This window comes from Didymella exigua (genome assembly GCF_010094145.1).
Source record: "Didymella exigua CBS 183.55 unplaced genomic scaffold M421scaffold_2, whole genome shotgun sequence".
Taxonomy (NCBI): Eukaryota; Fungi; Ascomycota; class Dothideomycetes; order Pleosporales; family Didymellaceae; genus Didymella; species Didymella exigua.
The window spans coordinates 296,288-314,997 of NW_022984776.1; the positions used below are offsets into that span (position 1 = coordinate 296,288).

The 18,710-nt window shown below is 57.3% G+C and overlaps 8 protein-coding genes across 8 annotated transcripts; 2 read left to right on the forward strand and 6 right to left on the reverse strand.

The window, feature by feature from the left end:
- The first annotated feature begins 14 nt into the window (after positions 1 to 14).
- M421DRAFT_192559 (pseudouridine synthase) lies at positions 15 to 2,001 on the forward strand. The gene is made up of 2 exons (XM_033588014.1): positions 15 to 1,634; positions 1,669 to 2,001. Exons 1-2 carry the CDS (start codon positions 137 to 139, stop codon positions 1,713 to 1,715), a joined length of 1,545 nt encoding a protein of 514 aa, XP_033453495.1. The 5' UTR covers positions 15 to 136; the 3' UTR covers positions 1,716 to 2,001.
- On the reverse strand, positions 1,662 to 3,841 carry M421DRAFT_415596 (uncharacterized protein). The gene is made up of 2 exons (XM_033590759.1): positions 3,287 to 3,841; positions 1,662 to 3,231 (listed from the first exon to the last, which is right to left on the reverse strand). The coding sequence occupies exons 1-2, from the start codon at positions 3,539 to 3,541 to the stop codon at positions 2,032 to 2,034; spliced, it is 1,455 nt and encodes a 484-aa protein (XP_033453496.1). The 5' UTR covers positions 3,542 to 3,841; the 3' UTR covers positions 1,662 to 2,031.
- Positions 3,842 to 4,031: 190 nt separating this feature from the next.
- M421DRAFT_415597 (GTP-binding protein yptV5) lies at positions 4,032 to 5,406 on the reverse strand. Its single transcript, XM_033590760.1, has 7 exons — positions 5,148 to 5,406; positions 5,047 to 5,100; positions 4,870 to 4,965; positions 4,640 to 4,819; positions 4,546 to 4,590; positions 4,392 to 4,494; positions 4,032 to 4,343 (listed from the first exon to the last, which is right to left on the reverse strand). Exons 1-7 carry the CDS (start codon positions 5,175 to 5,177, stop codon positions 4,234 to 4,236), a joined length of 618 nt encoding a protein of 205 aa, XP_033453497.1. The 5' UTR covers positions 5,178 to 5,406; the 3' UTR covers positions 4,032 to 4,233.
- A 377-nt stretch (positions 5,407 to 5,783) lies between these two features.
- On the reverse strand, positions 5,784 to 6,911 carry M421DRAFT_88507 (uncharacterized protein; the record flags this gene model as incomplete). The annotated part of the gene is made up of 3 exons (XM_033597669.1): positions 5,784 to 6,031; positions 6,100 to 6,620; positions 6,715 to 6,911. The coding sequence occupies 3 exons, from the start codon at positions 6,909 to 6,911 to the stop codon at positions 5,784 to 5,786; spliced, it is 966 nt and encodes a 321-aa protein (XP_033453498.1).
- An 890-nt stretch (positions 6,912 to 7,801) lies between these two features.
- On the reverse strand, positions 7,802 to 9,474 carry M421DRAFT_192651 (GroES-like protein). Its single transcript, XM_033588015.1, has 3 exons — positions 9,010 to 9,474; positions 8,104 to 8,953; positions 7,802 to 8,055 (listed from the first exon to the last, which is right to left on the reverse strand). Exons 1-3 carry the CDS (start codon positions 9,094 to 9,096, stop codon positions 7,901 to 7,903), a joined length of 1,092 nt encoding a protein of 363 aa, XP_033453499.1. The 5' UTR covers positions 9,097 to 9,474; the 3' UTR covers positions 7,802 to 7,900.
- Positions 9,475 to 9,645: 171 nt separating this feature from the next.
- Positions 9,646 to 11,841, reverse strand: M421DRAFT_415600 (uncharacterized protein). Its single transcript, XM_033590761.1, has 2 exons — positions 11,200 to 11,841; positions 9,646 to 11,150 (listed from the first exon to the last, which is right to left on the reverse strand). Exons 1-2 carry the CDS (start codon positions 11,825 to 11,827, stop codon positions 9,853 to 9,855), a joined length of 1,926 nt encoding a protein of 641 aa, XP_033453500.1. The 5' UTR covers positions 11,828 to 11,841; the 3' UTR covers positions 9,646 to 9,852.
- A 157-nt stretch (positions 11,842 to 11,998) lies between these two features.
- M421DRAFT_415601 (ARM repeat-containing protein) lies at positions 11,999 to 14,720 on the reverse strand. The gene is made up of 7 exons (XM_033590762.1): positions 14,329 to 14,720; positions 14,184 to 14,269; positions 14,010 to 14,130; positions 13,840 to 13,953; positions 13,546 to 13,791; positions 12,741 to 13,490; positions 11,999 to 12,693 (listed from the first exon to the last, which is right to left on the reverse strand). Exons 1-7 carry the CDS (start codon positions 14,366 to 14,368, stop codon positions 12,365 to 12,367), a joined length of 1,686 nt encoding a protein of 561 aa, XP_033453501.1. The 5' UTR covers positions 14,369 to 14,720; the 3' UTR covers positions 11,999 to 12,364.
- A 1,046-nt stretch (positions 14,721 to 15,766) lies between these two features.
- Positions 15,767 to 17,659, forward strand: M421DRAFT_51781 (kinase-like protein; the record flags this gene model as incomplete). The annotated part of the gene is made up of 1 exon (XM_033594963.1): positions 15,767 to 17,659. One exon carries the CDS (start codon positions 15,767 to 15,769, stop codon positions 17,657 to 17,659), a length of 1,893 nt encoding a protein of 630 aa, XP_033453502.1.
- Between the last annotated feature and the right edge of the window lie 1,051 nt (positions 17,660 to 18,710).

Below are 18,710 nucleotides of genomic sequence, written 5' to 3' on the forward strand. Positions count from 1 at the left end.
GCCGCAGAAACACTTCACATGCGATCGTCCGCTAATTCGTTGCCTACCGCTGGTGTTCTGCAGGCTTGGCGTCGTCAGACGTCTGGAAAATGTTCGAGGCTCCCTTGGAGCTGTCTCGACCAGTGCTCACCCCTCCATGTCAATTGCGTCCAACATTCGACGCGCCATGACTACACCTCCCACAGAAAGCGCCGCCGCTGGCCGGAAGGTGCTCGAGGGCATCTTCGGCATCAATAAGCCGCAATGGGCGTCTTCAGCGGGCGTTCTGCGCGACCTGCAGACGGAATTCGCCAAATCGGAGCTCTTCCAGCCGTGGCTCGAATCGACACGTCGCCAGATGCTCGTCTCGGGATCGAAGAAGAAGCACATGGACCAGCTCAAGGTGAAACTTGGGCACGGCGGAACCCTCGACCCCATGGCGACAGGCGTGCTCGTCGTCGGCGTGGGCAGAGGCACGAAGGAGCTGGGCAAGTTCCTCGAATGCACCAAGAGCTACGAGTGCGTTGTCCTGTTCGGCGCAGCTACAGACAGCTACGACGCCGTGGGCAAGGTGGTCAGCAAGGCCGACTACGCGCACGTCACGCGCGAGCTGGTCGAGGAGAAGCTCGCCGGCTTCCGCGGCAACATCATGCAGAAGCCCAGCGTCTTCTCCGCGCTCAAAGTCGACGGCAAGAAAATGTACGAATACGCGCGCGAGGGGAAAGACATACCGGCCGTCGCCGCGCGCCCGGTCACAGTAGAGAAGCTCGAGCTCGTGGAGTGGCTCGAGCCCGGCACTCACCCCTTTGCGTGGCCGGCCGAGGAAATCGACGACGATGGTAAAGCCGGCGCAGAGAAGCTGCTGGGAATCCGAGCTTCAGACGCAGTCCAGCACCAGCGCAACGCCAAGCGCGCACGCTCACCCTCGTCCCCCAAGCCCCCGCGCTCCCCAACTCGGGACGCAGGCGACGGCATGCGCGACGACGCCGGCTCCCAGCCCAAGAAACCCCGCACCGCCTCCGAGCCCGCCATGTCCGGCGCCCTCCCCCCCGCGCCGGGCCCCGAAGACGCAGAAGCGCTCAAAGACGCAGAAGCGCCCAAAGACGCAGAAGCCCCCAAAGACGCAGAAGCGCTCGAAGATGCAGAAGCCCCCCAAGCCCAGCCCCATGACACGGCCCAGCGCCCGCTCACCGCAGACATGCCGGAGCCCCTCGTGCCCGACGAGAAGCAGCCCGCAGACAGCGTGGAGCAAGCCTCAGCCGTCGACGCATCGTCTTTCGCAGGCTCAGCGACGCACCTACCATCCCCTCCGCGCATCGACACTTCGCACGCACCACCCGCCGCGCGCCTGCGGATGACCGTCACCAGCGGTTTCTACGTGCGCAGTCTGTGCCACGACCTCGGTGTCGCGTGCGGGTCGCTGGGGCTGATGAGCAGTCTTGTGCGCAGCAGACAGGGCGCGTATTCGCTCGGCGGCGACAATGTGCTGGAGCACGCCGACCTTGCGCGCGGCGCGGGCGTGTGGGAGCCCCAGGTCAAGCGCATGCTGGAGGCGTTCATGGCGAGCGAGGGGTGGGCGGCCGAAGAGCTCGAGGACGACGAGAGCTGGGAGGTCCGCAGGAAGGAACTTGTGGCGGGCCGAAGGGACGAGGATCGCGGGAGGAGTTACAGGGGCGGGGGCGGCGGGAGGGGGAAGTACAAGGGCAGGGGAGGGGGGCGGTATAGCAGGGATATGAACGGCGGCGGTGCGGGACGGAGCGAGTGAAGAAAGACAGAGCCACGACATGATACCCAGAACACGTGAAGAAATGACATCCCGTTGCAGGTGAAGAAATGACATCCCCATTGCAGGTGAAGAAATGATATCCCATTGCAGGAGAAGAAATGATATCCCATTGCAGGAGAAGAAATGATACCCCCATTGCAGGAGAAGAAATGACATCCCCATTGCAGGAGAAGAAATGATATCCCATTGCAGGAAAAGACTCTAGAACGCCGGTAATGCAAGCACGGTATCCAACCCACCGCTCAACAGCCAACACCCTCTCCTCGTCAGCCCTGCACACTCGCCCCCGAGCTGCGGCGGCGGCTGTGAGAGCTATCCCTCAGACTCTGCATGCCGCGCGGGCCACCAAGGGGCTCAGCATGCTCCAGCGCACCCTCGCCGTCCCTCTTCTCCTCGGCATTGATGAACAGAAAACTAACGACCATGATGGCCGCACCAACCCAGTACAGCCAGCTCGCATACTGACCATCAAGCACCATCTGCCCTACAAGACTAAGCGGGATAGTCAAACTAAGACCGACGCTAACGACCAGCGGGCTGGTGAGCAGCATGGCGTAGGCCCAGCAGAAGTCGCTGACGAGGCTGGACGCGCTGTTGACGAGGACAATGGCCAGGATGGAGCGCGTGGGCGGCAGCTGAAAGGGTTCGATGCGCGTCAGGTGCAGGATCACGAGGCCCGGCCACAGCAACACCACGTTGGATAAGCCCACTAAGCCGAAGAATAGCGGCATGTTTACCCGCGATTCGCTGCCGATGCGCTTCTTCATCAGCACGGCGTAGAAGCCGTACAGCACGGCCGACACAAAGGCCATGACGTCGCCCAGGGCCAGCTCGCGCGGCGTCTTGTGCGGGAAGGAGCCCCGGTTCGAGTCTGTGGCGCCCGAGACGTCGATGGTGGAGATGAGGGCCACGCCGGCGAGCGAGGCGCCGACGCCGATGAGCTTGCCGAGGGTGAAGCGCTCGACGCGCAGGAGCGAGCCGCAGAGCAGCGTCCAGATCGAGGACGTCGAGGCGAGAATGGTGCTGGAGGCGACGGTGGTGTAGGACAGGCAGGCGGCGGCGAAGTAGTTTGCGAGGAACCAGAGGATGCAGAACTCGAGGGCGAGCTTGGCCGTCTCGTGCAGCGTCAGGCCCTCGTCGGGCGTCACTTCGCGCGGGTCGTGGACGCTGCCGTTGGTGCTGGAGCCGAGCAGCAGTTCGGCGCCCTCGGCATCGCCGGACTTGCTGGGCGAGCGCGAGGCCGAGGCCGATTCGTGGTCGCGCAGGAGGGTCCACTTGCCGGCGCGGCGGTTGAGCAGGCTGCGCAGTTGGGCGGCCAGGGGCTCGCGGTGGGTGCTGGTGGCGCGGTTGGCGCGGTCGGCCCAGAGGTGGTGCAGCAGCATTGGGATGAGCGGGATGAGGAAGAAGGAGGTATTGACGTAGGTCACGAGATAGGGCTTGTCGTAGGACGAGTCGGCGAATATGGTCTGGGGGGGGGATTAGCGCGGTCCGAATGGTCGGGCATGGGATGCTGCTACGTACGCTAGCTAGGAAGTTGGACGCTGTCCAGAGAAACACAGTCGCCAACAACAGCGCGATTCCGACTGCGTGCCGCGTCTTGCTGTGCGGCTTCTTCTCCTCGTCCCACACGCTGACGACGCTCGCCGGCGAGCGCACGGGGCTGTCCAAGAAATCATCGTCGTAGACGAAGCGGCTGTCGCTGGACGCCGAGCTGCTGCGCGGGCTGAGGGGCGTCGTGGGCGTGGGCTCGACCTCCTCCTGTCGTCGCGGGATCATTGTGATTATATATATACGTGTATATATACGTATATATATATATATATATATGCAGCACTCAAGGGAATGAGGTGCCGTCAGGGAGGGCCCGCAGCGAAGCAAGTGTAGGCCTTGGACGGGATCGCGGCCGGGAGTCGGGTGTCCAAGTGCGGTAGAGGGCCCATGAGACGGCTGTGCAGTGCGAGAGCCAGAGGCTGCGTGTCGGCTCCTGCAGCGACTGCGTGAGGGTCCAGCGTGACCCGGGAAACTCGGGGATGGCGTCGTGGTCCGAGATGCGCAGTGCTTCAGGGTCGTCTGTCTCAGAAGTGTGCATAGCGCCGGGCCCGGACGCGTCAGCCACATCTCGTCATTTCACATGCGCCACGCCTGTATAAGTGAACGTGTGCCTGTGCAACCCTTCAACTGCACGTGATTCAACATGTGTACTGTGCAACCCTTCAACTGCACGTGATTCAACATGTGTACTGTGCAACCCTTCAGCTGCACGTGATTCAACATGTGCACTGTGCAACCCTTCAACTGCACGTGATTAAATATGTACTATCAGTCGCTATACTCCCAGTGACCACAACCAAGCAAGAGACCCCAACAGAGGCATGCAATACACCGTACACCAGACTCCGCCGAACGACACTAGGCTGTGTGAGGCTACAAGTGTCTCCAGAACGATGCTTTCTACACCCTCGTGCACACTAGCACGCGCATCCACCCTCGTTGCCCTTCAGATCGATGGGGATGGTCTCGGGGAAGTCGTTGCTGAAGTCGCCGACGTCTTCCTGCGCAAGGGCCTGTCGTGCGATGACTGCTTTGCGTTAGTACTGCAGTTGATCGTGGATCGAACGGCACTTACCCTCGAATGCCTGCTCGACGTTGATAGCGTCCTTGGCGCTGGTCTCAAAGTACGGGATGCCGCCTTTCGACTGGCAGAAGGTCATGGCGCGCTTCGACGAGATCTGGAGCTGAAGTCAGCGACTGCAGCGCTTGCAGCTGTCTGGAAGACTCACCATCCTTTTACTCTCCTCGACATCGATCTTGTTGCCAATCACGACCTGTGCTTGTCAGCCATGCTCCGCCCTCTGTCGTAGCAGAAGCACATACAAAGGGGAAACTCTCGGGGTCCATGGGGCTGGCCTGGACCAGGAACTCGTCTCTCCAGCTGTCAAGTGTGTCGAAACTCTTCGAGTTGTTGACGTCGTATACGAGCACACAGCAGTCGGCGCCGCGGTAGAATGCGACACCGAGCGACTGGAAGCGCTCCTGTCCAGCTGTATCCCAGAGCTATGCATTGTCAATCGTTGCGCCGCAGAGCGGGGAGTGCGCCAGCCCACCTGCATCGTCACAAGCCTGTCATCGACCATGACTTCCTTGGTGAGGAAGTCGGCGCCTATTGTCGCCTTGTAGCTCGCGCTGAACTTCTTGTTGACCTATGTCCTTTGTGTGAGCGAGGGCACTCTGCCTGCAATAGTGCGACTGCTGCATATCGACCGCGAGGGGTGGAGTCGTACATATTGGTTCATCAGACTGGTCTTGCCGACACCGCTGTCACCGAGGATGATGACCTGCCTACGTCAGCCGGGTACAGCATTCTGGAAGATGCCGTGACTACCTTGAGGAGAACCTTCTTCCTGGACGCCATTGTGTATGTGGGGTGCGTTGGTGAGGCGTACGGCCGAGGGACGGCGCGATTGATAGGCGGTCGAAGCTTCGGCGATGACGAAGGTCGCGGTGTGAGCGTGACCGGTCAGGTGCTAGGCAGCAAATCTACTACAACGCTCTTGAGGAGATCCAGAAGAATTCGCAAGGCTAGATCTATATTGCAATGTCTACAGGCGGCGCAGCAGAGAGATATGCCGAGCTTGGTCGTCTCGACTGGTGTTGATGTCAGTCCAGCCTCGCGACCGCTTGGCGCGCTACTGCAACCTGCCCCCACGCTTGACCGACTGCGGCTCGCGCCCTGGACACGACGACGTCCTATCGTCTGGACACTACGTCCCCAAGATGCCTCGCAATCAACCCATACGCAATTCTTCCAAGGTAATAACCGACAGAGCCATAAACCGGCCCCGACTGTCGTAAGACCAAACCCGTAGAAACAAAACACCAAAATGCCCCATGTGAGAAGGCCACAACGCCCCATGTCAAACCGCCAAAACGCGCCAATGCTGAAGCGCTTCAATCCAGACAGCCTCCGGTCTGTCCTCATATTCCGTTCGCCGTAGCCTCCATAGCTCTAGCACCACCCTCAAGAGCCATGGCCACGCTGCATAGAATCCGCAGCCCAGCTGGCAGCCTCCGAGACGTAGTCCTGATCTGCCTTAGCGACGTGAGCCTCACTCAAGCACCCCTCAGCCCCTCCGGGCAGCCCACAGCAGCGCCACACGAAAGCGTGCGGAAACAGCGCGAGCACCTGCGTATGGTCTTTGGGCACGCCGCATCTGGCGTCCCAGTGTTGCCACACGGGGGACCTGTCGTCGACTACGGGTTCGTCGGCTGTGTGGAGTTAGCATGCACGCTGGAGACGTGGAGCTGGTATTGAAATCTGAAGGGAAGGCGCTTACCCAAGTGCCGCACGCAAGCCATCCCGTGGTTGTGGGCTTCGTCAAAGGGCGCGTAGCATTTGGTGCACATTTTGCTCGTCATGCACGCCGCCGCGGCTTCCGGTGTAGATGGAGCCGGATCCTGCGGTGCAAGGTGTTGCTCACGCTGTTGGCTCGGCATGTGCTGCATGCGCACGTGATCCGAGGGCATTTGACCTGGGAGTGCCTGTCGTGTCCACTGCTGCTGGAGCGTCTGTGGAGCGAATATTTCCCGGTCAGGTGACGCCTGACCAAGAGGCCGTTGGACAGGCAGTCGCTGAGCTGGAGTCTGCTGGCTGAAATGCTCTGGGTTCAAAGGCTGCTGCTTCAACGACTGCTGGTCAAAAGTCTGCTGCTGGGAGAAATCCCGGCCTGAAACATGCAGGTCGAGATACTCCTGATCATGCATATACCGCCGATCGAGCATCCGCAGAAAGGTCATTGGAGCGCGGAACTCGTTCACGTTCGGCACCTGAGCGTGCACCTGCTGATACGGGACGGGCCTGCAGATACAAATATTAGCCATGCCCAACCTTCGAATACCGCGGCAGCTGAAATGTGTGCGCAGAAAATAACAGTGAAGGAGAATCGACTTACCGTTGCACTGTCTCCTGGTCCTGGAGAAACGGCGTCGGGCTGCTCTGCAGTCTGCGCGACGAAGACAGGATGGCGCTACGCCGCGACGCAGCTTCAAAGCGATTTCCTCCTCCGTCAGCCTCTGCGTGGTCAGGAAGTGGCGCTGCTGCGCGGGGCGCGATGGGGCTGTGGGTGTGCTCATCATTGGGGATGAGCATCCTGCGTCAGAAGCTGCAATGCGCAGCGAATCTGCACATGCAGGCACATGAAGCAGATGTGGAAGGATTGGTGGCACCGCCAGCGCATTTGTAGGGTCAGAGGAAGCGTCGTTTCTCGTGCGGTAGGAAGCGAGTTTCTCGTTTCTCGTTTCCTAGCCGGAGAGGTGAATATTCGCTGAGCTGAGGGGATGGTTGTGAATTATTCGATTGAGCGCGAGGTTTATTCGCTGGCCACGATGAAGAGCCTCACTATCTCGTTTAACATTCTGCTTATACGGCCGGGCATGACAAAGTCGAGAAAGTCCAATGTAGCTGTATGTCAAAATTTAGGGAGCGAGCTACTGCTGCGATATAGACAAAATGTAACTCGATCGCAGCTCTGGCGACTACAATACTTCTAGGTCAGCTCACACCTTCGATATGCCGACTCGCATGACACTGATCGAGGGCACTCCGATCCTACCTAACTAGCCCATGTATGCCGGCTTCCCACAAGATTGAACTTTGTCCATGAAATCGGTCAGTGAGTCTGATTTTTTTTTTCGCCATGACGATTTCCCGTATAAGGACTGGCAGTCCCTCGAACCCATGGTAGGTCGGTTAATTTTCTGCATCGATTACAGTATCTGCTTTATTCTGACGTCACTTCGCAATCGTCATGGCCATGTTCTGTGCTTCAGACAAAGTGCCCGCAAGCACAGGAGGTAGCCACTGCCCTCTCCAGTGTGGTGAGTCTTTAGTCGATATTGGCGACAGTGACTGTCCGTCTGCGTCCGGTGGATTCCGCTTTTCTCCATAGGGACATCTTTGACGTCGAGAAGAAGAACACCCGGTGCCTGCAAATGTCCGACTGCAGCCGACAATGAGCAAGACCATCACGAGTAATGGTAAGAGGCTATTTTTCACCAGATCAGGCGTGTGAAGAAATTTGGCGGGCAATTCAAAGTTGTGGACGACCCCTCTACGTGACCTCCATGTTGCTTTGCTGCCTAACGCGCAGCTGAGTCCACGCGGTTCAAGCCGCCGACCTCCACTAGAATTTTGACGTGCTTTTCCTTGTCGTTGATGAGGGCCTTGATACCATCCTCAACTAGATCTTCCATCTGTATCGTACTCGTGATCATCTTGCTTGACTGTAGGTTGCCTGTCATCGGGTCAGCAAAAGCGCAAATCCAGCCGATGAAGCACTAACCTTTGGCGAGCTGCTCAACAACAGCTTCAAAGTCTTTTCTCTGATAGCCTAAAACAGCCGTATACTTCGCTTCCCTGAACACCAGCATATTGGGATTGAACGGCACCGCCTTCTCCCAAATCGCCACGTTAACCACCGTACCCTTCACCTTGACTGCTGTGCAAGCAGTCTCAATGCTCGCAGGCACACCCGCGCAATCAAACACTACATCCGGCCCACCCGAGCCACTCAATTCTCTGCTGACCTTGACGGTATCGTACGTCTTCGGATCTAGAACATGATGCGCGCCAAACTCGCTCGCGAACCGTTGTCTCGACGACGAAACCTCACTCACAATGATCTTCTTCACACCCTTTGCCTTCAAACACTGCACAACCGCCAATCCAATCGGGCCGCCGCCCAAAACCAACGCCACCGTGTCTGCCTCGATGGGCGCGGCCGACACAGCATGCCACGCCACGCTCAGCGGCTCGACCAGCGCGCCAACGTCCAGTGAGATGTTGGACGGCAGTGAAATGATAGCTTTCTCGGGAACGACAACGTTTTCACTCAACCCGCCGCCTCCGCCAGAGAGCCCAATGAATCCACCGTTGTAGCACACGTTCTCGACGCCGGCTTCACAAGCGTAACAGGTGCCGCACGCGATGGTGGGTTGGACGACGCACTGCTGGCCGACTGTGAAGCCCTCTACGTCAGGCCCTAGCTCGGTGATGACGCCGCTGAACTCGTGGCCGAGTGTGATGGGGATTGTATCGTGCGTACATGGATGCGGTGTTGTGGGCGCGAAGGTAGGGCCACCGAGATACTCGTGAAGATCAGTGCCGCAGATGCCTACGTACGCGGGTGCGACCTACACAAAGTGTTAGTGTCGTGCCATGTTTTGGAGCGTGGCTGTTTCCCGCGCACCCTGACTTGTCCGGAGCCGCACTTGGCCTCAGCCACATCATCTTCAATCCTGATATCCTCTTTTCCATAGTATCTTGCTGCACGCATGTCTTCAGTACCTTCGTCCTTCTGACGTCTGGATTGGAGTCGCGGTCGCTATCGGTTGTGATTACGCTGTTGATGAACGCGCACTCGATCATGGCCGACATGCGTTGTTGTAGTCTGGTGAACAACCCCTCTCTTATGATTTGCTACGGACCGACGTGCAGGACCCACAAAGATCGAGTCGGCTAACAGAAAAACGCTTATGGGACAGGAATTGTGGTGTGAGAACCCGTCAGTGTGACCGCAGGGGAATGTACATCCTTAAAGCCACGCAGACACGGAGCCCCCAGCCTTCATAAGCGCAAGCGTCAGCCGAGCGCAGTGGCACGGTTTTTTTCTGTTGCTGTGACATCGTGAGGTCGGATCTGGGTGTGCGGACTGAAACAGGACTGGCAGGTCCGCATGGCCGGCTTGTGTGCTGGTGTGTGAGTGGATGAAGGGTTAAGCTTTGCGGGGAAGGGGCTAGATTGGAGCGAATCGGGGGCGGAGATCCGGGGTTGGCGCTAGCTTTGTGGTGTTTTAATGCGGTTCTGGAAGCTGTCAACAAGAAATGCTGCTTATTGATAGACGTCGTAATCTCGTTCACGGAGAAACGCCGATGTTTATCGAAATGTGCTGTTGATGCAAGATGGCTGGAATGGCCGGTGTCAATCGCTGCCTCACCCCGTGACTGCCTCCTGCCCTGCGTGAAGACTTTAGCGCCAGAAAATGCGGTCAAACGCCTGTACATGCCACTGAGTACCCTGCATCCCCCTATCTTTACCCAAGCATCTCTCCCCAGTCAGGCATGACGACAAACTTGCCCTTGACGCGTCCAAATGAGATTGCCTCGCCCGCGTCTTCAGGCACCACGCGATCCTTTTCGGGCACAACGTGGATGCTGACTACTTCTTGCAGAAAGCTTGCTTTGTTCCCAGGTGCAAGCTCGTAGCTTGTGCCTCCCCAGTCCAGTGTTGTGCGCCCTGACTGTCGTACCCGTAGCTTGCCAACCATCCCACTCGCGAAGCGTGGGCCTTGTGCTGGTTTTGCGGCTGGGTCAGAAAAGCCTTCCTCGGATTTGATTTTGACGGCCTCCTTCTTGACAGTGGGCGCAGATGCTGAGGCTTCAGCAGCGTCTGGAGTCTCTTTCTTGATGCCCGGCTCAAGAAGCTCTGGCATGAGCGGCGGAATCTGGAAGAGATACACATTGTTGTCTCGCACAGTGGGCTTTGGTGCAGCGGCTGCGCCGTCTGCCATTGCTGTGTCTCCTGCCGTGTCCACTGCGGGCGAATCCTCCGGACCGAGTTCGGCGCGGATGTGTTTGCGATTTTCGAGGAAGCGTGACCACTCTGCACGGTCTTCGTCTGTCTGTAGAACGGGTTCTGCTATGCTTTTTGCGCGGCCCTTGGCTTTTCGTTCGACAGTCGGTGACTGTGGCTCTTCTTTCTGTGGTGATTCCATCTGGTCAGCGTTCATGCCGACCTGCTCTGCATCTGGCATCTGCTCGTCGTCGCTATTGTGCTCCGCTTTGACTTGCACATCTGAGTCGTCGGTATCCTGCCATACACCCTTAAATGGCTTGCGCACGCTTGTAATCTCCACGTCGCTCGCTTTGCCCTTGCCCTTTCGTGATGACTGCCCGGGCCGCTCTCCAGCGGACTTACGACTACCTGTCCCAACAGGCTCTACTGTGTCCTTTGGTGCTGTCTCGGCACTAGCCTCTGTGTTCAGCGCTAAGGTCTTTTCTTGGTGTTCTTTTCGTGTGATTCGGATAGGAAGTGCGGATCTCGAGGGGCGTTCATTGACATCCGCGCCATCTTCGTCATCAGAGACCTCGATGAGGTCGATATCTCTCCGAGGAAACTCTTGATCCTCTTCGTCTTCAGAAGATTCAACAACGCCGCCATCTTCTCTCTTGATCGACGAGCCGCTTCCTCCTCCCCCACCACCACCACGGCCCCCATCATAGCCGCCTGACCCGCTCGGACCGCTTTCGTCGCCCTCGTTCTTGACGCGCACGGCTCGTGACCCTGATCCAGAACCGAATCCTGAGAAGCTCCTAGCATTGGCTTTCCGATCTGATAGTAATGTCAGCATTGTCCTGCGGGTTAGATGAAGCCCACTGACCTTCTTTCGAGCTACCGAGCGAAAATGGTCCGCTCATAGCACCGCTGTAGCCACCACGACCTCTTGTGGCCCTGCTGGCTTCCTTTGCAGCTTCCCTCTCCTTTCTCCTAGCCTGGTACTGAGCCTCCTTTTCCTGGTCCCTGTTTCTGATCTTCTCGCGCTCTAGCTGTTCCTTCTCAAGCGCAGCTCGCTCTTCTTTGCTTCGTCGACCAGTAAACATAGGTTTGGGCGCTGCTTTCTTGCCCCTGGTAGTGATGGTGCCGCGCTTGACGGAGGGCGATGCAGACCTTGAAGATGGCTCTGCACTCTTAAGGCCTCCCAAGCGCTGCACGGGGGCACGAGTTGAGGCTTCGGCGCCATCTTGTGGTGTTACAGCGGCTGAGAATGTATCGTTGAGCGTGGGGCCATCCTCTGCAGATGTAGGTGGTTTTGCGTCGGCGTCACTCTCTTTCTTGGGAAGCGTAGCCTCTGTAGATTCACTTGTAGCAGGCGCATCGAAGGTTTGCGGGGTTGTGGTTTCGCTAGCTTCGCTGGCGTTGTCCGTAGCTATTCCTGCAACAGTAGCTCCTCCTCGGGAACCCCCGCGCGCGCCTCGATTGGGACGGTTGCCTCTCGGTTTTGGTGGCATTGGTGATTCGAGGCAATGTTGTCGCGGTTGTAAAGGTGACTCGGCAACACTTCGCAAAACATTTTGGCTCAAGCTTATCGATATCTAGCCGACGCGCGACGTCACATGAGGGGCGCGGTGCGCGTTGTCGCTGGGCTCGCTAGGCACTTATGCAGTAGGTGGAAAGATGTAGGCATAGACTCGTTAGCAAACTCGAAGGCTACGTCCAATTTTAATTCGTCCACAACATACGTTAAGAGCGCCCTGCTCTACTATTCATCCAACCCTAGCGATTACAGTCTCTCTCGAGCCACAACTATTCTTGACCAAGCAGCGGTGCTAACAAAGATGGTATGCCAATAAGTAAACGTCATGCTCCTCCCATGCTCGCTAGAAATGTTGGAAATAGTCTGATCCCAGAACGCCGGCCATGAAGCATCTTGCATGAGCACGCTATACCGAGCAGCGTCCAACATGAACGCATTAACAAAACAGAAGGATAAGGGCAAGGAGAGGCAAAGATATGATCGATGAAGCTAATGCGGCGTTGCAACGGCATTACCCTTCAATAAGAACTTTGGGGCTGTTGCCCAACAGCTCAAGACACCTGCGGGCAAGTGTTACCACCTCGCCCTCGCCGTCTTCGTTGTCTTCGTCGTCTGACTCGATGTTGCGTTCGGCGATTTCGGTAACCATGTGAATGATCTCGTCTGACTTGGAGATTCTTTCGGACAGACGGGCGTCTTCAGACTCGAGCAGTTGTAACAGCGTCCAGATAGCGATGTGCTGGAATGTGGGGTCTCCGCTGGCCAGGAAGCGGCGGAGGTAGCCGTGAATACCACCTGCAGGCTCCGTCCAATTTTGGATGAAGATGGTGTAATCACCCACTGCACAAGTTAGCTTTGCTTTGTTCCTCTAAGTTGAAGTCTCATACCTTTAGATGACAGATTGCCGAGAGCTGCAGCACTGTTGCCCTGAACCTCAATACTGTCCGACTCAGTGAGCGGAATGAGGACATCGAAGACACCGAGGTTAAGCAGGTGAGGCTTCAGCTCCTCACTCAGTGCAAGAACAGCGATCGCCGCAGTCATCTCAGACTGGACAGGCAGTCGTACATTCAGAACCAGCTGCTTGCACTTCTGCACGGCACCAGCCTCCAAGACAAGCTGCTTGTTCTTGTCCGAGCTGGCGGCAAGATTGCGGAGAGTCGAGATAGCGTGGCATTGGATCTCGTCATTCTCTGTCGAGCCGAGGAGGTCGACAAGCGGGCGGAGAAAACCGGCTTCGATGATCGGCGACTCGTTGGCTGGGTGGATGGAGATGTTTCGTATACATGCAACGGCGGAGAGAATAAGTGGGAGGTAAGATGATTGCAGAAGGCGGAGAAGAGAAGGCAGACCACGTGCGCGTACAATGTCGAGCTGGTAGCGTTCGTCTGATGCAAGGTTGCGCAGAGCGAGCGCAGCTTGACACTGCACCTTGGGCGACGAAGACTCCATCAGGTGGACTAGCGATTGCACCAGGCGACCCTCGGTCTGTGCCAATTTCGCACGGTTGCTCGCATCGACGGCGATGTTGCTCAGCGCTGTTGTGCAGTAGTACTGGACGTCGACGTCTGTGGAGGAGAGAAGCTGGACGAGAACAGGGATTGCACCGGCATTGACAAGCTGTTGGCGGTTGTCATCTGCACCGTTGTTAGTTACGCTACCTCTCTACGCCGCAATAGACAACAACCATACCTGAATGTGTCATGTTCAGCAGCGCGCCGGTGGCATTCCTTTGCACGCGCATGTCCCTGGACTTGGCCAGACGCGTGAGAGGCTGCAGGGATCCCGAGCGAGCGATCTTGGCCTTGTTGTCCTCGTGCGTGGCCAGGTTGGTGATACACCCAACGGCGTTGCACTGCACCTCAACATTGGGCGAGTTCATCTGCTTGATGAGGGGCGCAAGACCACCCAGTGCGACAATGGCGACTTTGTTCTCAGCTGCGGAGCATTAGCGGCGTGTGGCAGGTATCGTGAGCTGTGACGTACTGTTCACCGCCAAATTGCCCAGCGCGGCGCTGGCAGCACGCTGCACCTCGAGGTCGGGGTTCTGAAGCAGGAAGAGGATGGGCTCTAGGGTATTGCGGTCGACTTCTCTAACATCTGTGCGCAGTGGTGGTCAGATCTGAGTGCAGCTATGACGTGCAGGGTCCAAGTACCTCTCTCCGTGATCTCAGCAAACGTCAAGCTAGCCGACCTCTGCAAATCGATGTTGTCTGAATATACGAGTGTAGATAATGCCCGAAGAGGCTCGCCGGAGAAGAAGTCGGTCTCAGCGCGCTGGGAGAGGTCAGTATGCGGGCGCGCAGCACAGAGATGGCGGGTCGCGATACCATTTCAAGGAAGCCCAGCAGATCGGCGACAGCTTCACGCTCGCTGTCGGCCAGCACAGGGTCGTAGATGCTGTCCTTGGAGCGTCCTATGTGAGAACATGTTAGTCATACTGGACGATGGGATGCGGGTTGGCGAGGTGCATACCGCCGCAGCAGGAGCCGCAGAGCTTGGAGAGAAAGCCCATGATGCAATCTGCCTTTCAGGGTTCGAGGGCCTTAAGAGCCTGCCCGTAGAGTGTGCAGAAGGCGGCGATGGCAGCGACAACAATCGCAGACCAGATGGTATGGCGGACGGGCAGCTCGAGGGGCGCGCTGCGACGTGCGATGGGCTATCACGCGGCGATGGGGATGGTGATGAGCGCACAGATGAGGTGTTGCCCGTGCTGGCTGGGGCTCTTGTCCAACTCAGCGGCAGCTTTCTCCACCACACTGGACCGTGCCCCGGCCTGTTAGCCTGTTAAGCGCGCTGGAAAAGCTCGTCCGGTTTGTTAGATTGTCACATGGAAAAAGTGGACTCTTGGTGCGGATAGATAGAGCGCGAGAGGGTCTTGAGCTAGCAGACAGAGCGAACTCGCCGCAATGCCGTTTATCTACGAGTGGGTGCTGCTGCCCTTGGGCGGCATTGTCCGCGTGAACAGCTCCGGCATGGAAGAAGGCGCATCCACAGTGGTGTCGCCAGGGCAGCGACATCATGCGCCGCCTCACATCCAACTGCAGTGCAAGTGTGCCCTCGAACAGTGGTGGTGTTTGTTTCATCGTCTTTCGTCCCGCAGATAGTGCGTGCCGGTCGAGCGCGCCCTGCATGGAACTGCGTCGATGGGCAGCCCCACGCTTACATAGCTACCTCAGTATTTTGTAACACCGCGAGCCTCAGCTGGGCGTACCAAGATGAGGTGCCCTCTGAGCAGACCGTGCCAGAGCCCCACGAGCCCAAGCGCGGGGAATTACTTATGCACCTTGGCTCCCCTGCAGTCACAATGACTCTTCGAGACTGCGCTCACATCTGAGGGCCGTCGGCGCAGGCGTCGTACGTCAACTTGCCGTGTTCTCCAAGGCTGCCTCAGCGCTGCGCCCAGTCACTGTACGTAAATGCAGCAGCTTACCCCAGACGCTCGTCCCATTTGCCAGAGCTTTGGCGATCTTGTGTGACGCTATGCTGCCCGGCATCCTTCCCCTCTCCGGCGCACGCCGAAGCGAACTGGACGTGGGGTGCTGGACTGATGGAGTGAAAGTGAAGAGGGTAGCGTACCCTTGAGTACTGCACAAACGAAGTGGCTACGTCCAAGCACCAATTGCCAGTCCGAGTGCATATCCGCCTTCAGCGCCCAGCAACTCCTACCAACCTGCCGCAAATCTCCGCAGGCATACCGTGGTTTTCGTTGTGCCCGCCCAGCGCAAGTTCTAGCACGCTACCACAAACAGGCATCCGCTGCTCTTGGACACATTCATATTGACAATCCCTTCATTCGCCCTCCGTGTTCTCCCGTTACTGTCCTCCAGCGCGACCCCACGGCCTGCATATTAATACGCAGGGTGTCGCAGCTGGATTTCGAGGTTTGCATCCACCACAGAAAACCGATTTAATGGCCCCACAGCCATCCTCACACATTTTCCAGAAGCTCAAGCTCGATACCTCGGCGCCCCACAAGCGGGTTGCATCGACTTTTGATTCGATCCCGCGACCTGAGTCTGCGCAAAATGGCCATGCGCAGTCGCAGGAGGAGCTCGACCACATCGATGGGCACAAGATCACCGACGGCCCGTTCAAGGCGCGCCATCACAACGGATCCCATGGGCACATAGGCACCTACGATGGCGGCGTTGGCCTGTCGCTGGGGCGCACTGCTAGCAACGAGAAGGCCATGGAGGAGATGTTTAGGCGGCGAAAGACATCAATCAGTTTCGACAATGAGGTCCAGCTCGACACTGGCGACCGCGTTGGTCTTGAGGTCCCCGTCCCGAAGCCGCTACCACGGAACGCGTCTCCGTCCTATACGCCTGAAGATGGCAGCTACTCTGAGGGCGAATACCTTGAGATGCCCTTCAATCACCGTCGAGCGCTCTCGCGAAAAACCAGCAACGGCCAAGGGCGCTACCCTCTCCTCCAATCTACCGTTGATGACATGGCCAATGATGCTGAGTACAACGACCAAGTCGCATCCCTCACATCTGAAGCAACCGCCTCGCCCCTAGAAGAAGCGCGTACGCCAATCGAGACACCGAGCCAGTACATGCTCTCGCCGTTGCCTGCCACAAGCTCGCCATTGGAGTTTCCGCTGTTCTCGCCGATGAGCCGTGGGCCTACGAGGAACAGAAGCTTCCGAACCGAGATCAGCGAGGATGGCAGTTTGCGACGGGCTAGTCGGCGGTCGTCCAATCGTTCTGGACGCTCTTTGTCGTCCATGTCGCCTGCTGCTTCCTTCCTCGCGCGCTACAAGGCTACAGAAGCACCACTGAAAGAGCCTCAGCCGGACGATGAGGGCCAGGGGCTTGGATACGACAACGAGTACATCATTGGCAAGCAGATTGGCTACGGTGGTTTCAGCATTGTCAAAGAGGTGATGAGCATGGAAAATGGCAAGCCGGTGATAGATGCGGTGAAGATTGTACGCAAGCAGCAGAGCAGCAAATCCGAATTCGAGAACGAGGCGCTTCAGAGCCAATTCGACCACGAGGTAGAGATGTGGCGCTTCCTGCGACACCCATACATCCTGCCACTCATCAAGGTTTACACCACCGACTATGCGACGTTCTGCATTACGAAGCTGAACAAAGGTGGTACTTTGTTTGATCTGATTCGTGACACACGGCGACAGCAGAAATGTGGTCTACCGAAGCATCTGGTCAAACGCTACGCTTACCAGTTGGCATCGGCGATGCGCTATCTACACAACGATGTTTACGTCGTTCACCGCGACGTCAAGCTGGAAAATTGTCTTGTAGACATGACTGTACCCAATGCGGCAACCGAAGGCGGTGACGTCCTGCTGTGTGACTTCGGCATGGCAGATTTTATTGTTCGAGACGACCGAGACGGCCCGGAACCACATTCTATTGGGCAAAACCAGAACATTGGCCCAGCTGATACTAGCACGTCAGTTCAGGGGAGTCTGCAGTATGCTGCACCTGAGCTTTTCAACGCCACCGGCGCGGTCATGTTCTCTCCAGCGGCAGATGTTTGGGCATTTGGTGTCGTGCTTTACGCGCTGCTCACCGCCACTCTACCCTTCAATGAAGGGCTTGATGCGAAGACGACCGACAAAATTTTGAAAGGCACATGGGATCAGGAGCTCGTACGCACTGCAGAGGCATTGCAGGACGGCAGTGCGGAAGACGCACTGACTCTGCTGAAGGGCTGCCTTGAAAAGGATGCCGAACAACGCTGGAACGTCTCGGACATTCTCAAAAGTGACTTTCTGGGCGACTGCGCCAAGCAGTACGAGGGAGTCTCGCGCTCCTGGGTGCCTGCAGATTGAAAAGGGAGGCTACTCCCACGATACAAAAAGACCGGATAGACGACGTTTCTGGATAACGATACCCCCATGCTACATCGCATCTCTCCCCTTATTTATTCTTACAAGATTTCATGGATACCCTACTTCATTCCACTCAATCTGTTGGGCATTGGTTCACGTTGGCGTTCGATCTGACTTAGCTCGTCTCGTTGTTGGTTGTACCTGCGATGTGTTTGGGCGTTTGATGGCGTCGTTTGTACCAGAGCATAGCGAACAGCAGCCGGAGCTGCTACTAATACTAGAATGCCAAACTCTTGCTCAATCGTATTGCCGATGAGCTCTCACATCTACTCATCGATACATGATCACGTGGTCGATTCTATAGACGACCACTTCCTCGGAGCTTTAATTGATGAAATGCAGGGATCGTGCGCCCTCTCTGCAGTTTTAGCTCAGTGCACCTGCACCTTCCCCCACACGAACTCTGCCGCTCTCAGATTGCTGCAGACTACATGACTCGGTCCCAGCCTTGTAAGCCTTTTGCATGAGCTAAGGTCGAATTGTGGTCCGGCACTCGCGTCCCCAAATCTCGTCCGGCACAGTAAAGACACTCGGCACTGCCTCGAGATGATTACAATCGCTGGCAAGATGTGCCACCAGCCCTGGCCCCTGATATCTTCCTATACTTAGACCTGTTCGATTCTCAGCGAGGATCGTCAACTGATAGAGCTACATTCCCATCCTTCTCACGCATGCGCAACTAACTACTTTCGTGCGCTTCCATACCAAGTAGCTGCCAAGGTCACTCGCAGCGCAAACAGATCATCCGCTCAATTTCTGCACGAAGACGCAGCCATTACAACGGCCCTCAATCGGCCGCATCATATACCACTTACGCCCAAGAGGACGCTACTTGCCAGATTCCTGGTGGTGCTTACAGTGGAAATGGGTGCTTGGATCGAAGCCACCCGCTTGTCGTTTGAATGTTCCGAGCAGTCATGCGGCCCATGCTGCACAACGGCCAAGATGCTCAGGTATCGCAGCAACAGCAACGCGCCTGCATGTCACCAGA